This window comes from Toxotes jaculatrix, chromosome 16 (assembly GCF_017976425.1).
Source record: "Toxotes jaculatrix isolate fToxJac2 chromosome 16, fToxJac2.pri, whole genome shotgun sequence".
NCBI lineage: Eukaryota > Metazoa > Chordata > Actinopteri > Toxotidae > Toxotes > Toxotes jaculatrix.
Genome location: NC_054409.1, coordinates 16600118 through 16617376, shown reverse-complemented (window position 1 = coordinate 16617376; position 17259 = coordinate 16600118). Strand labels below are relative to the sequence as shown.

Here is a 17259-nt window from a genome sequence, read left to right as displayed (position 1 = left end):
AGGTTTTTAAAATGTTAATCACAGCAAATTTGAAATGAATGTCCCAAAAAATTAAACTGAACAATATGGACCCTTTAATGTGGTATCACAATACCACAGTTACCCTAAACTGTGTGTGTCTGTCTGTCTGCGTGTGTGTGTGTGTGATCGCTCTCAGTGGCACGGGCCCCATTTTGTTCTCTTTCAGCCTGACATGTTGAGCAGCGGTCGACCTGGGGCGGTCGACAATGAGAGCAGGATGTCTAGAATTCAGCCCCCCCACGCACACACACTCACTCAAAACACACACATTCCTCACACAGGAATGTGATGTGACAATTGGAAACGCAATGAAGAGCACAGACAATACAGACGAGATATCCGAACTGGATCACGGCGCCCCGGGATAAGCGGACATTTTGTTAGTCCTGAAGCTCCTAGTTTGTCTTAGTCTCCTAGTCTTCTTCAAAAAATTTTCCCATCTGGACTGACAGACGTCAGAGGAAACTCAGGATCTGATCATCTGTGGTGTTCAGTTAATGTGATAATGCTCATCTTGTCCTCTGAATGGAAGCAGTCTCCTTTCATACACAAGAATAACACAAAGGCTGATTAAGATAAAGTCAGATTGTGCAGATCAGGGTGACTGATGGGCCACATGAGTGACAGGGGCCCGGGGCCATCACAGCACCTTCAGCGGGGACGGGAGGGGACCCTGAAAGGCGACGCCACCTCGGCTAACCTACATGCTCTCGGGCCTGTGACGAAATGTTACAGTAAGAGGCAGCCATGAGCAGCTCTTGTTTTTCAGATTAAATTGAAGTGTTTAATAATGTGTTACGTTCAGGGGCCACAGTCTGTGCCGAAGGTGCTCGTTTGGTGCTGGCGTCACAGAGGAGCTCTCGACTGAAACTCTTTTCACATGGCCTGTGGACCATGACTTCTGCGGTGGTGGTGGCCTTGTTTTGGAGTGCCATCTCTCTCCTCCTCTCCAACAGCAATAATGACCGAGTGGAGCAGCAGGGGCTGCATTAGCTGCTGGGTTCAGAGGGCATCCTTCCCAAGGAATTGGCCTGTTTTTGTTCCATCTGCGCCATCCCATTCTTGAGCTTTGTGGGACTCAGTCAGGCCTGGGTGGGTAATTAAAAAGGCAAGAGCTCAAGTTGTGATCATTAGGGGCTTGTCCAGCATGGACGCCAAAAGAAGACCCTGACACTTAAGGTCACTTCTGCCCCCCCCCCTTTTTTCCTTCTTTCTTCCTCCCCCTCACACACACAGTTGTTGCTCTGAAAGTTGATCAACATCCACAAAAGTTCTGAAATGCTCAGCAGATATAAACCACAAATACTGACAACAAACATAAACTGTACAGTAGATGCTCACATTCATCCCTGAGATTTTTTTTTTGTTCTGCCCTCAATTTTCCTCCTGACGCACATTCTCCATCTGCTGCTGACGCCTCGCACGCTCTACTTGTTACTTTTTTTTTTTTTTTTTTACCTCTTATCCGCACTACCACTTGATTTCTCCCACTCTGGCTATTGGAAAACAGTTTTCTCTTGTCCACCCCCCTCCTCCCTTTCTCTGTCTCCATCTTTTGCTCTTGACTACTACCGTTGTGATGTGGCTCTCTCCATCCAGGGCCCTTGAAATCTCGATGTGGTCCTTTCAGGGCTTTTGTTTTTCCACCCAGACTCCTCTCCTCCTCCTCTCTCTTTCACTCAACTCAATTCTTGTCCTCTCCTGCTCTTATCCAGCGTCCACTTGTACCACTTCGGTACTTTGTGACTGCAAACACACACTCAGTATGATCAGTTTCAATATGAGTGTCATTTTCCTCTTCAGTGGAAGTGATTTTTTTTTTTTTTTTTTATTGTTGTAACTTGCTTTCAAAGAGATGGGAGGCACTTAAGAAAAACATCTTCCCTGCCTTATTTTTTCTCCCAGACTTCACTCATTAGTGTTGCTTTTCTCATGGCCAGACTCAAACCCAGACATTGGCATTTTATTTGCCAATCAGACCCAGTCCAAACACGAGTCGCTCTTTAGATTTCATCATAACCAACCCTTCATACTCCTTTTACAAATGCTGGCTTTTGTAGCAAAGGAGCCTCTCATTGAAAGAGTTAAGGCAAGTGCCATGCTTAAGGGCATTTCAACGCTTGACCTCTTTTTGCCCTCTCCTCTTCCACATACACTCCAGTCTCTGACAACACTCCTCGGGCACAGACTCAGCGGCTTTTAAGATGCAGGACAAACACACCGGCCGGGATCTCAAAGTCGGCGCTCTGTGGGTTAATGTGATATATATGGCAGAGAAGGAATGTTTGTGAACTAATCTCCTCCATCTAATCTCAGTTCATCTTTCAGCTCATAGGGAAATCAGTTTTAACTGCAGTACCTAATCCAAATTTAGGAATATTTTTAAATCAGTTATTTCTTTACTTAGTAATTTTTAATCTACTTCCATACAGAGACAAATCGGTATAATAGAGATGTGAATGTGATGTTGAATGAGCTATTTGTCAGCTGTGTGCTTGGCTCCCCCGGCCTCCGCAGGTCAACCCTCTCCCTCGGGGCAGTACCTGATACCTGGCAGATTTTATCCACCTCAGTATGTGTGTGTGTGTAGTGTTGACTTTGTGTGTGCTTTGAGAGGTGTGTTTTTCTTGATGTCTCCCAGTCAACAGTAGCTTCCTGCCTTCAGGGCCTGTGTGTTGTTTAATAGGCTGGTCTGACACAGGGCACCTGTTTCCTCCTCTCTGTTCCTACACAGAAACACCCTCTGTTGGACCACTTTGCTGTGTTTGACTGGCACATTTGTTCCTTTATGGTTACAGGTGGAAGGGGTTAGGTAGCTTCTTGAAATTTGAGGAAGGAGTTGTCATTTGAAGTCCACTCAGGTGTTCTGAGACCTTTGTTCTGGTCCCATGATGACAAAGTGTCTCTGAAACCTATATTTATAGTTGTGCTAGCAGAGTGACTCTAGGAATGGCTCTAAAAGTGGTTCCATCATTCAGTAGACCACTTTGGTCCAGGCTGAAATATCTTGACAACTACTGGATGTGGCATCTAATTTTTGGAGTATGAATCCCAATGATAATCCTCCAACTTTTCCTCAAGTGCCACTGTGAGGTTGACACTCATAGTGATATGTCTTGACAGATATTGTATTTTTAACTTGAAGGGTTTCTGTGACCTCAGAAACAACTGCTGCTATTACAAAAAAAAAACAAAAAAAAAAAAAACTCTCAGCGCAAGTCAGTTTGCATACAGACGTTAGCATAGGACTCTTGTTTTGGTTTCTTGAGTATATATCCTGTTTAGTTTCCTGTTTAATAGGTTCCCATTCCAGGTTTCTTCAGTGATTCCTGGTTTATGTTGAAGTCATGTTGCTCTTGTGTTGGTTCTTGAGTGTTTTTTTTTCAGTATGTCTTGTTTTGTTGGAAGTCCTGTTACTTGTGTTTCTGTTTCTGGTTTGGCTCTGCATTTCCTGTTTTATTTTGTAGTCCTGGTCTTTGTGTATCTGTTCTTTGTTCACTTCCTGCCTTTGTCTTGTTTCCCTCCTTTTTTGATTGTATGCCCTGCCCTAATGTGAGTCACATGTTGCTAATTTACCCCAGTGTATATAAGGCTTGTTGCTTCCCTGGTCCCTGGTTTGTCAGTTCTTGGCCTGCAGTCTGTTTTTGTCTGTCCTGCTGTTGTTCTGCCCAAGTTTGTACCTGTTCTTGCCTCAGTTTATTCATGTCTTCATTTTGCCTGTGCTTGCTACCTGTGGACATCTCTGTTTGTACCTGGTTGCTTCCCTGTTCCTGGTACTTCTGTGGAGCTTCCCTCCTCTAACTGTTTTGAAGCACGTAAGAGTCCTGAACTCCCTTAAAGTCTTTGCCTTTGTTTTGTTTTTACTCCCCCTCCATGAGGACACTGATATATCCCTGAGGTTTATTTCCTGGCTTAAAGACTTTGTAACCAGTGACTTCTAGTTCTTAAAGAAAATCATCTTCCTTAAGTCTGCCTGATGGTGTCTGCATTTGGGTCCTCTCCTCTTGTGTTCCTGGCTTGGCAGCAGTAGCTGTAACAGTAAAACTGACCAACCATGGACCGAACATGCCCAAAGTTTGAGACTGAATTGGATTAGTTCAAGAGCAATCTCATACTCCTATACATAAAGACATACAGAGACATTTGTGAGGAATATTTCCAGGCTGTGTACCACAGGCTGCATAAGAAGGCTGCTCCTGTCGACTGTTTGACCAATACCTGCTCCCCATCTCTCATTGGCAGCCTGGCTGACCTCTGCGCCTGCACCTGATCTCAAGATGGTGGACCAATTCACTCCTGCACCGGATTACCTGTTAGCTGCCTTTTCACCTCTGGAGGGGACTCACCTTTGCTGTTGTCTGCCTCCAAAGTGGCTCCACCTGTCTGCTTCACCTGTCTGTCTGTCCGGCCTCCGGGCTGGCCACCCCAGCATCTTCACCTGTCTGCTTGGCCTCTGGGCTGTCCACCTGAGGTCTCCAGCTCAGCCCTGGTTGGGCCTCCAGGCTGTCCGCCTGAGGTCTCCTATTCCTCTCGTCTGTTCTGGTAAGTAGGTTCTTTCCTGTTTTATTTTGTAGCCTTGGTCCTTGTGTTTCTGTTCTTAGTTCATTTCCTGATTTTGCCAACTTTGCCAACTTAGCCCAGTGTATATACGCCTTGTTGCTCCCGTCTCTTTGTCAGCTTGTCTGTTCTTGGCCTGGTGTGTGTGTTTGTCAGCTGTTGTTCTTCTCAAGTTTGTACCTGTTCTTGCCTCAGTTTACTCATGTTGATTTTGCCTGTGCTTGCTACCTGTGGTCATCTCTGTGTTTGTACCTGGTTGGTTCACTGGTCCCAGTACTTCTGTGGAGCCCCCCCCCCCCCTTTTTTTTTTCTTTACAAAAAAAGACTTTGTAACCAATAACTTTTAGTTATTAAACAAAATCACCCTCCTTAAGTCTGCCTGGTGGTAACTGCGGTCCTCTCCCCTTGTGCTCCTGGCTTGGCAGCAGTAGCTGAAACACTTGTTGGATGGATGATTTTGCACAGTTACAAAAATTGTTGGACAGAGCTTCCTGAGTTCCAACATCAGAAAGGTGTTGTGGGAGGAGGTTTCAGATGCTCTGTCAAGTGCCTCAGTTGTAGCATACTGAGCCCTTTAGTTGTGTGTATGAAGCCAAAGAAGAACAAGTTAACACTGACAGCAAATTCAACATATCAGAATGAGTAGCTCACACTGTGAAGGAGCTCCAACATATTTGCGATGGCTTTACTCGCACAATCTGTGCCACAAAAAGCCCGAACTGGGTGGGGCTGACACATCAGCACCGCCATTCACGGTTAAAAACAACGACATGTTCTGCAGCTCGTTTGGACGGAGAAATTCTGTCAGCCTGGATAATACTTATTTGCTGGACTGAATTGGTTGGCCAGTGTGACGGGCCCAGAGATAAGCAGAGAACTTTCCAGATGACTGGTGCAGGACAACCCTGACCCGTCATCCCACTGATTGCCACACACTCCTCTGCTGCCTTTTTGGCAGCAATTTCTCCAGGGCCCCCCCCATTCTGTCTTTGAGTCTGTCCCCATAATGGTAATGGGGTACATGCCTTTTCCTCCACGCACACATACAGTTATATTCTCAAACACACATTCTTGCTCTGTCTCTCTATCACACACACACACAGTGTTAGTATGGCTCTGTGTTAAATGTAGTAAGCCCCAGTCGCCCCGTCCTGCCAGCTTTGTCTGCCCTCAGCTGTTCCGGCCCGGTGCCTGTATTGTGCTGCCGGGCTCATTACCAGAAGCACTGTGGCCCGAAACCTCCTCGCTAATAGGCCCAGAGAGAGACAGAGAGGAGTTATTTCTGCTGTGCCTTGTGTGTAGCAGTATAATGTTTTGTTTTTTACTCTTTTGGCTGTGAGACTGGTAATGTTTAACGTTTGCTGCCGTTATGTCTCTGGCCAGCCGTCAGCTGGCTGAGGAATCTGAAACTGGGTTCAGTTAAAAGGTCTGTGTGTGTCCCTGTGAGGCACATCCACTTGAAAGCTCCTCTGCATGTATGAATGTATATGGATGTGTGTGTTTCTGCATGCCTGAGCAGGGAACCGGAAAGAATGAGTGTCCAGTCAGTTGATGGGCTGTCTGGAGCGGGCCAGGCCACTTGGACAACAATGGGATGAAGTGCAGTTATTGTTTAAAGTTTACAGGGCGGTACACGTTGCAGTAGTGTGGCTGCAGGAGAGGGATAGGGGCGTAAAGAGGTGAGTCAGGAAAATGTTGAAATGTGAGGAGAGTGAAGGCTTGGAGAGACAGAGAGAAAGAGACGTGCATACTGTAAACAGCAAGATGTCAGAACTGATTTTCATCAGCAGACAGACACTGGTCTGACTGAACTGATATTGAGGACTTTAAGTGACTGTCTTAGAAGTAAGACAAAAGCTTTCATACAGTCTGATTCCACAGTTATGTAATTAGGTTTGAGGGTTTCTTTAATGATGAATTAGGCCATGAACCACACAGAAGTTTGCGAACTGAAAATTACTGCAGAGGTTACAATGGTCTAATGAGACCAAACAGTAGCCTCCATAACAGAGGAAAATTGAATCAAGTTCAAGTGCACATTTGTTTTCCCCACTGCTAGAAATCCCAAGGTTTCTTTTAAATAATAAAAAAAGGGACAAAAACAAAACCTATACAACAAAAATGTGTTTGTTTTTATTGGGTCGAAAACTGACACACAGTGAGTAAATGCTAAGTAAACAAAACCAAAAAATAACATACATTTTGGTTGGTATATTATGAAACACATTTTAAAAAATTAATTTAAACTACATTACAAATATTATATATATCATTTATTGGCCTGATTATACATTCATTATTACTCACATCACATATGTGTGATTCCATAGCAAATTTTCCTGCTGAGGAAGATCAGGTACTATGATTGAAAGTTCCAGAGCACCTGCTTAATGACCTCTGTCGTGAGCTGATTTGTTAACTATATTCATATTAAAGTCATATCATATTTTATGTAGCCTATATCTTTTACAGGGTAAAAATAGATGATTTAGGTAAAGATAAGAAACAAACGTTTTTGGCGTGTTTTGTCTACAAGAGCATTAATTATTATGATTATTATTTAATTTTTTTTTCGTCGCGGCATTAATTACATATATAGTGACACTGTGTGTCCAGTGTAAATCCAACTGTCTGAGCGGGAGCCTAAGCACCCGGTTTCACGTGCTGTAGGTGTGGTTCAGGGAGCGCGCGGCCTTCCTCTCCATCATCCTCGCGTGCTGGGTCCCGCGCGGTGGCACCAGGTGGGCCGCGGCACCGTCGAACCGTAGCCTCGTTAACGCGCTGCAATAATGAGGCCTCAAAGAGGGACGAAATAATTGCAAATAAAACTACATGATGCAGAAAATAAAAAAAGAAATTAAACAGATGCGCGTGTTTTCGGGATCATTGATTTCGTCCTTTTAAAATGCTGAGAGTTGCAAAAAAATATGCAACATTTCAGGTTAAGCAGCTGCCTACTAATGTGTAAATACTTGGCTATAACTACACATAATAATAATAATGATGATAATAATAATAATAATAATAATAAAATTTATTATTTAAAAAAGGAACTTCAGGTCATGAAATTAGTTGCCTGGTTGTAAGAAGTTATACTGTACTAATAGTGCATTTTAAACACATAATATATCATAATTTCAGTACCGTGCACCTAAACTGTAATTATGTAAAGAAAAAAAAAGTTTTAGAAGCAACCTTTCAAAAGACAACAGAGAAACCAGTAATAAATTTGTCATGCTTTAATTAAAATAATTCTTTAGAAATTCATTATTTACATCTGCAATAATATTAATAACAGTATAAGAAAAAATAGTCACAGTTCTTACCAAACATCAGAACATCAGCATGACAACAAACTAAATTTATCTGAAGCAAAACAAATGTATTTCAAGCCTTGTTGGTTTTAGTAGCCAAATCACCATCATCCCCCTCCCTCAACAGTCATTCTCTGAGTAAAATTGCATCACTTCCCCATAAGTAATTCATCATTTACAATATGTACATATTGCTAAACAGATACGTTAATTGTCTTTGAGGGGCTTACGTGGTCATTTTGTTTTTAATTGTGATTTAATGTGTCACCCTTTAGTCTATGTTCACTACAGGGAAGCTCTTAAAATTTGAATTTACAGTGAAAACAAATCACAAATATTAATTTGCAAGCAGACAGGTCAAGAAAAGGAATTAATTTGTGGTGATAGGACAGGATTCACAAGCAAAAAAAAAAAGCAATGTAAACCAAAGCAGGCATAGTTCAGTATAAAGAAGTTGCATATCCCTACTCACTGAATCAGTGGAGTCAAGTTGCAGATGTGCGAGAAAGAAAGTCTTTGGCCAAAACAGCGTTAAAGAGATCTATATACTGAAAATATGCACCTTGATGAGAGACGTCAGGCTGAGTCTCTGGAAACAGGCCCTGCGAGGAGTTCAGTGTTAGCAATGTGTAAACATGCGTGAGTCAGAGTTACCCCTGGGAAATGGTATCAGTACTGACAAATAAATAACCCAGAAATAGGTGTGGTAGACCATGAGGTGATGTAAAAAAAAAAAAATAAAAATAAAATGTGTTGCTGGTTCGTCAGCAGAGTCTCAAGTCCACATCCCGCTTTGACTTTCATGCCTTGTTCCGTCATCAGATGTATCAGCTGATGTGAAGTTCTTCAGCACCGAGTTCGCCCACGCAGCAGGGACTAGAGGTGGTCGTAGGCGGCTGCAGACGGAGGAGCTGTGCGGGAGGCCGAGCTGTAGTAATAGGGAGAACCTGCGGGGGGAGACACAGATGGAGGAAGGTGTCGATGGAGGTGGTGGATCAGACTTTCTTTATCCATCTTATCTGAGGTTTTACAGCAGATGGTCGAGCTGAATGTCTGAGCCGCTTGGACTGTTTGTGCTGCGAGTGGACCCAGTTTGAACCTCACTCGTGACTCACAAGGAATCAGAAAGATAAGCAGGACGTTTTTATTTTCCCTGAAGAGCTGATATACACCAGTCGATTTTTCCTCATAACTATCATTTTTGTTTGTAAAATTTTGGATCCCAGTTTTTAACTTCACCTCTGTATCTCTGGTAATAAGACAGACTACAAGACCCAGGTCTGCTGTATGTCCCTTATATCAGGTGGAACTGATTGTTGTGACTTATACCTGAAGGTTTCTCCTCAGTTTGCTGTGAACTGAACCCGATCAGTATGCCACAAATGACAAATTTTAAATCTAAATGTAATTTTTGAACAGAGATGGAAAACAATTTTCTGGAATAGTCTGTAAAAGGACTTTAAACTGTGATATTTGATTGTGCATTTAGTAAATGTTGCCTTTGTAGTACTGGTTTGTTTTTTGCCTGATTTTATATTGTTTTGTCTGCAACTTTTTATGCTGTAAAAGAGGTTTCTTACCTTAAATTGAACTTGTGTGGCTAAATGGATAAATATAATTGCCTAAAACTCATATTAAAGTCATCTGGGGCACAGAGCTTCAAGTAATACCTAGTCAGTAATGTGACTAATGGTGTCAATTGAGGGGGGGGCAAAGCAATATATGCACCTCGTTGGTCATTTAAATTCTCGTCATGACAAAATATTTGTGAATCATAAGGTCAGCAGAAGTGAGTTCTTCTAAATTCTCAGGCAAGTTTTATGAGTTCATGTAGATATTCCTGAAAATCATTTCACCATCTAAAAGAGTTGCCTTTTACTGTGAAGGTCAAGTTCATTACCATATAAATAAACTAAATATATTCAGAGATAAGGTGGTAGACGCATGAGGTTGTCAGCAGTAAACAAACAACATAAGTGCAGTACACACACACACACACACACACACACACACACACACACACACTGTCAATGTGTCCTTACTCACCCAGTATGCTGGAGTTGGTGAACCTCCAGGCTTCACTGTAGGAGGTGTAGGGTGAATGGCTGTAGGACTGACCAGTGTAGTCTGCGCCTGCTGGAAGAAAAAAAAAAACAAACACTTAATCAAACACTCTCATCTGGCAGATAAAACACACCAAAACAACAAAGAAGACATTCGTTATTAAAAGGAAAAGCTAAGTCATGGCCGAGAGCTCTATAGAGTCGGGATGTTTGTGTGTGTGCCTGCATCTGCCCAGCCTTGGCTCATAATTCACCAACAGTTAGTGCAGCCTGTAAACCATTAATCTGTGGTGCAGGTGGATGGCTGAGGGTAAAATCCCTCGGCCCAGTGGTGCGTGCATGCAGCTAGCCCCTCGACGCCCTCTTTCCTCAGCTCTCGGCCCCCTTGCGTCGTTCAGCCTCTGCCCTCTGAAATGCCCTCCTCCTCCTCTCCATCCTACACTTCCTGCTTTCTGGCACTCCTTTCTCTTTTTTTTAAATCTTTTTTTTTTTTTTTAAACATTCCAATATCTAATTGGTAATTATGTTGGCTGGAATGAATCCCTGAGCTCCCCACCTCCTCCTCCTGTCCTAACCCCCCCACCGCCCCCCTTTCACTCAGTAATTGTGTATCAACGCTTCCTCACAGCGAGCCCACCAGAAAAATAATAAATCAGACCCTCTCATTTCGCGCTTCGGAGGGCAGACTTCAAATAAAAAAGGCACATCACACACATATACACACACACTCTCTGTCTGGTCATATGCAGGCATCTTGACATAGACACACAGACAGAAACCCACACAAATGCGCACGTACATGCACACAACACACACACCACAAAGACTGCCTCCTCTTCGTTCATACCCAGGCTTTACACCCCCTCCGCCCACCCCTGCATCTCCCTCCCGGGCCCCCTGGTTCCCATGGCGATGGGTGGTCAGAGGTGTCTGGGTGTGTGGGTGTGTGTGTGTGTGTGTGTGGGGGGGGGGGGGGGGGGTGGATCATATGGGCAGCAGGCCGGAACCCCCAGCCTGTTCCCTGTACCCCCTGGGCCCATGTGCACCCACGCACACACACAACACAGTTCACCACCCTGGCAAGTCTACTCATTAACTCAGCCTGTCTCCCTGTTAATCTACAAGCCTCCATCACAGCCTTTTCTTTCTCTTTATTCCTTTTCTTCCTGTCTTCACTTCCTCTCTACCTGTTTGACTTATTCATTCATTTCTGATTTCTATTTTATACTTAATTCTTCATTCTATTTATATTTTTGGTCATGCATAGTTCCCTTACCTGCTACCATGCCTGTGATGGCAGAGGAGGAGTATCCTGTCTGGGCAGGGGAGGGAATGTGAGGTGGATATCCTGGCAGGGTGGAGCTCACCATGTCACGTCCTGAAAACACACACCGAAACGCACACCTTTAGAGCCAAGATGGAAGTTAAAGTCACTATTTTACGTTTGTTACAGCTATGAAATGCTCTAGGTTAAGGTTTTATTTTGCTGTGGAGAAAATACACTGAATCAGGGCTGAAACTATCAGTCGATTAACAGATTGGTTGATTGTCAGACCAGCAATTTCTGTAATTTCAATGAAGAGTTTTTAAAATTCAGTGGTTTTAGCTCCTCACATGTGAACAGTTGTTGGTTGTCTTTGTCGTCTCTTCTAGTACTATGAATAATTTAGAGATTTGGACTCTTGGTCAGATAAAATAAGATTTTGAAATGAGATTTTTTTCTCTATTTTCTGACAATTCATCGACCAAACGATTAACTGAAAAATTCATTAAACAGCAAATTAATCAGTGATGACATTAATCATTAGTTGCAGCCCTACACTGAAGTTCCATGCAAACACAAATGCAAATACCCTTGTTATGAGTATGAACATGAATGAGATGGACGTCTGCATTACCTGAGATGACAGACTGGCCGCTGAACTGCCCGTACACTGGTGCATGATGGGAGAATGAGTTGAATGCATTTGTGAAATGGTTGGAGCTACAGCTGTTGCTGCCGACAGAGACTGGTTTCTGCAGTGCCTGCAGCTCCATGAATGCCAGGTTTGACACTGCCATGTTTGGGGACGGGCTTGTGCTGGTCACTTCTGGGGACATTTCCTGTTTTAGACAGAGGGGAAGGGGCTGTGGGGGCTCTGAGGTGGTGACAGCCAGTGTGCAGCAAGGAGGGCGGTTGGGTGAGAAAATGAAAAGGAATGGTGCACATGAGTGGAAGTGCAAACTTATCAACAAAAAAAAAAAAAAAGAGTGACATGTCAAAAACAAACAAGGAGTGGGTGGTTTCAGAATTGTGCAATAGCCTAAAAGATGCTGATGCTAAGAGAACTTTGTGCCATGTGCTTGGTGGAAGTCAAAGGGCATCATCATCTAACATTAAGAGTCTCACCAGTCACCATGGTGTAGCTCTGGTGCGCTGTCAGGTTCCGTCCAATGGTGGAGGTGGATGTTGAGAGGCTGGTCTTGGCCTCGTCTAGGCTGCCATTGAGAAGGGACAGCGGGTACAAAGTCTGGGGATGATGAACAGCGGTTAGCTATTGGTGGCAAGTGGAAGGCGTAAATGTGCATGTGTGCAAGTTAAAAAAAGCAAAGACAGTATTATGACTATTATTATTTTGTAATTTACAGTTCCAAATAGTAGAGAAACCACATTAGAGCTGTGTTTGAGTATTAATTCCATATTTACTTTGTGTTTCCAGTTGCCAATGTTTCACAGTATATTGAACATGAGTTATTTGCTGTGTGCTGCTACCTGATCTGTCTTGCTGCTGGAAGCTGAGCTGAATGAGTCTGGTGGGTAGTGGTGACGCTCAAACCCACAGTCCAGATGTTGCGAGGCTGCTGAGAAGTGATCCACTCTCATCTGTTTCTTCGGGACGCCCCCGCTGCCCTGAGAGTCCACACTGTGCCGACAACTGTCCTGGTCACCTGTGAGACACCGAGGGGGACAGAGAAATTTGATGCCCCTCAGCCTTTCACTTGTGACAGAGTTATTTTCGCAGAGTGTTTTTCAGCTTTCAAAAATGTGATATCTTAGAGTAAACGACTGCATGCAGGGTTTCAAAGCAGGGCTTGCAACATTAACGAGAGAAAAAAGAAGCTGGGTTTAAGTGCTTGTGTTTGGAAATTACTTATGTAAAAATTGCTTTTGAGCCACATTTTTCTCAGTTTTCTCTGTTTTGGTAGGAATAGTAACGGCCTCTTCCATCTTTCATGTTGATTTATATCTGATAGACTTGGTTCCATGCACCGTCACAACAAAACAAACTTGCACTGACGCGTGGTGTCTCATTCGTTTGATGTAATTCTTACTGTCATCGTGGCTCCTCTTGCCCTCGGCGCTGGGATGGGGTATACCCAACAAACCGCTGATGGAGTAGGTGGAGCCCAATGAGTCAGACTGAGGAGATTCGGGAGGGGTGACTGCTGAACTGGGGACTGAGACGGAGAGGAAAAACAAAAACAGACAGTTCTGAGACGGAGAGCGGAAATGATACTATACATCTCAGTGTTCCTGTTACCACAAGGTCACGAGCTTTAATCCTACAGAGCAATGAGCACACACTCTATCTTTAACCTTAATCCTTCAGCATCACACGCTAATGCTTGGTGATATGGATGATGATGATGTGTAACCTTCACTGTGCATGTGTTTGTGAATGGTACAGACTTACTTAAGGTTTGTCCTGGACTCAGGCCTTTGCCATCCATAGGCAGATTGAACGGCTGTTGGACCTTTGTTCGAATTATTCTGAAACAAAAAAAAAAAACAGTTGTTTGGGTGTAAGTATTGCCGTAATGATAACATGTCAAATAAGATGCACAGGAATATCAGTTTTCTCCAGTGGCTGTTTTCATAACCCCTATGCTGTACTTGTTTGCACTCATCCACCTTTCCTCGAACACCCTGACTGCTGAGCTGCAGTGGCTCTAACATGATTTCATTCATAATTCAGTTTGTCACCTGTTAATTGAGCTCACGCTGGGCACTGTGTCTCCGTCACACACTCCCTCTGCCAGCAGTCGGTCCCTGATTTCCCAAGCGAACATGGTGGGGTTTTGCCTTTTGTACTCTGCAATCTTCTCCACAACTTTTGGGGTGGCCACCTTGGGCTTGGAGCCACCAATCACACCAGGCTTGATGCTGCCTGTCTCGTAGTAGCTGAGAGAAAAAAAGGAGGTTGTAAAGGACTTTTTCTTTTTCAGTAAAGGAAGTTAAGGATTTTAATTATTGCTTAAGGCATTAGAGACCAAAGTGTCCCTGATAAGTAAACAGACTTTCAGAGGTCAAAGAACAAGAACAGGTTGCTCCACCGTAACAAGAAGTTGAGTAAGGTGCTCGTTGGTGTACTTACCGTCCCAGGATCTTGCTGACGCAGCCGTGGCTGACTCTGAGCTGCCGGGAGATGTCACAGGGCCGAACCCCCTGGTGGGCCATGTCCACAATGCGTTGCCGGATCACCTCCGGAAGTGGACGGCCATTGACAAACATTCCACCTAGTTGGTTAAGACCCCCATGACCTGGGGGAGGAGGGGGGATGAACACTCATAAATGTCATGGAACCTGAGACCCTAGACATGCCAACATCACCGCACTGCAGTATGAAAAGTAGCACACACACACACACGTTTGTTTATACTTTTGGGGATACTAAGTTAATCATAGCCCCTGTCGCTTTGTGTGAAGACAAACTATTTTAGCCTATGATTAAAAACAACTGTGGTGAAACTAAACCAAAGACTCTAATCTAGTTCCCTGCAAGCTTTCCCCATTCAAATGTGTGGACATTCACACAAGCACAGAACTTGTGTGAACTATAATAAATGCTTTTGGAAGAAAAAAAAGAAGCTGTCAAAACAGAGCCTAAAAAAAAAAAACAAAACAAAAAAACCCCAGCTAAAAGTAAAATGTACAGAGCAGAAGTGTTCATTTTCTTACAAACGGAACATCACATTTCCCTTAAAACAAGCCAAATTGAATCTTTCAAAATTACCTTCATAAACCCTTCAACAGGCTGATAAACTGTAGTAGTGCAGGTGTGGTCAGGAGGGTAATTAAGTTTTACATTAAAAAGAAAGATGGACACAAGACAAGAGGACAGCAGTGAAGAGAAACAAACCTTAAATGAACCGAGCAAACATGAAGGTTATGGAGAAGACTGATATTTACATTTATTTGAAATGGAGGAATAAAAGAAGAACTTGCTATAACTTAAAAATGTGATATTAAGTCATATTAAACTGTCAGGTTGTTGTACTATGGCCCTATTTGACTTTACCTACAAACAGCAAAGCCCAAACTTTTAAACTGGAGATTGTTTGATTACTTACAGGCTAACTGACTTGTTATTAATAAAAAGGACAGGCTTACTCTCATAATTCTAATCTACATACCACTAATTAATTTTTTTGTCAGGGTTGAACCATGACGCTCAGTTGACTTCACTGAAGGTGACTGTTATACTGTGCTCAGAGATTATATGGAAACATGTCCTTTACTTAAGAAAACAGTCATTCTGGATTTTTCCTTATTTAAACACACTGCTATACACAGAGACATAGATTTATATAAGATACACAAATAGCGTTTATTTATATTATCATGAATCTGTTCTCAGTAATATTTGTGAAAACTATGACACATTGCTCATTTTTATGTCTGTACACATAAAGTAAATATGCTTTTGCGTATTTGCATGCATTAACTACATATTAATCTCATAATTTATTATTGCTAATGTCGTGTCGTCTTGATATTAGTGTAAATATTTAAACACATGCTGAAAATAATGTGAGGTCAGACAGCTAAAACACTGTCAGCATGTGTGATCTCCGAAAATGTAAAATATGTTGTAAGAGGATCTGCTCGCCTGCACTGATCTAAACCAGCTCTGTCTCAGCTGCTACCGGAGAATCACAACTTCTCCCGGTAAACACCGACAGACAGAGCGCGCGCTGCGTAGCACCCGCGGCCTCTGTGGACTGCACGCGGCGGTGACTCCGCAAGAACACCATTGCTTTTAATTTAACCCATTGAGCCACTTCTTCCTCTCAGCCTTTTCCCAGCTTTCATTTCCACATCAAACAGCGGCCGGACGAGGCCGAGGGAGGCAGGGAAGGAGGGAGGGGAGGGGAGGAGGGGGCAGCCTCTATTAACGCTGCCAGCGGAGTGTGGAAAAAAATCTCCCCGCCAAGCTTCATCAACCTGCAGGATATTAAAGGGGAGCAACCCGGGGGCGGGGGGGGATGAGCACGCAGGCACGCGCATAGACACGGCGTGCACACCAAAAAACAAAACAGATAGACGGATAGTGAGAGACAGATGGAGAGATGCTGCTCCATGACTGACCCAGCTGAAGCGGCTTGTTCTAAATTTTTATCTGAGAGCTATAAGTGCCATCTAATTAACTTCCTTAATATCCTGCACAACAACCAGAGGAAAATATCAATTTACCCCTTCAAGAATTACAGCCTGAATTCAAGACATGACTCTCTCTGATGCCACTTTTCAATCCCCAATAGAGATTTGAAGTGTTTCACAGTGTGGCTGAATGTGACTGATCCACCTTTGGGCCAGCCGCTACACATTGTTCAAAACCAACAAAACTTAAATATGTAGAAAATGATGCACAAGACTCAGATGTGGATTTGATTCTTTAACTTACATGCTGGTACCCAACATGGCAACACTTTAAGTCCCCACTTAGCATTCAAAAACAGAATACAAACATTTAATAAGTGGTTGATTACGCTCTATATTGTAGTTCTTAGCACATAATACAGCATTTTAAAATGTTTATTAATGTATAGTATTTGTCAACTACAACATATTTTATATTGTTACAACCGTGTACTATGTTGGCATTCCCTATCTGCTTATGGACCAGCCTACACCTATAGATGCCCACAATGACTAATTATGTTAACAGTTAATTCCCACTTGCAACCACATTATAGTGCCTTATAAGTAATTTATTAAATGTTTATATATACAGATCATAAATGCTAAATAGGGGCACTTAAAGTGTTATTCTTTTCCAAACTTCAAGCTGCATAAGGGTAAATCAGAGGGTAAAAGTGTCTGTGAAGCAGTTATTAATACGAAGACAGATCACGATTCTCATGGCAAAAACAGGCTGAAGTTTAACAAACAAAAAAGACTTTTTTTCATATCCTGTTAATGTCAGGAAATGTGAGAAATGTTAAATGTAAACTGTTCAGTCAGCAGCAGAACAAGAGTCTGAGCGGACCGGTTCAGCTCGTGTTGTATATTTACCTCTTCCAGTGTTGTTGGACATATCCCT

At 43.1% G+C, this 17259-nt stretch overlaps 1 protein-coding gene across 3 annotated transcripts; it reads right to left on the bottom strand.

The window, feature by feature from the left end:
- Positions 1-8768: 8768 nt before the first annotated feature.
- pax8 (paired box 8) lies at positions 8769-17259 on the bottom strand. Of its 3 annotated transcripts, none has more exons than XM_041058958.1 (11): positions 17232-17259; positions 14311-14476; positions 13920-14117; positions 13630-13706; positions 13268-13393; positions 12708-12883; positions 12345-12465; positions 11854-12093; positions 11232-11333; positions 9939-10028; positions 8769-8839 (listed from the first exon to the last, which is right to left on the bottom strand). In XM_041058958.1, exons 1-11 carry the CDS (start codon positions 17251-17253, stop codon positions 8769-8771), a joined length of 1389 nt encoding a protein of 462 aa, XP_040914892.1. In that variant the 5' UTR covers positions 17254-17259. The 3 variants fall into 3 exon arrangements, with proteins under 3 accessions (XP_040914892.1, XP_040914890.1, XP_040914891.1); XM_041058956.1 differs by having other exon boundaries at positions 12345-12489; positions 17232-17253; XM_041058957.1 differs by having other exon boundaries at positions 9939-10025; positions 17232-17253.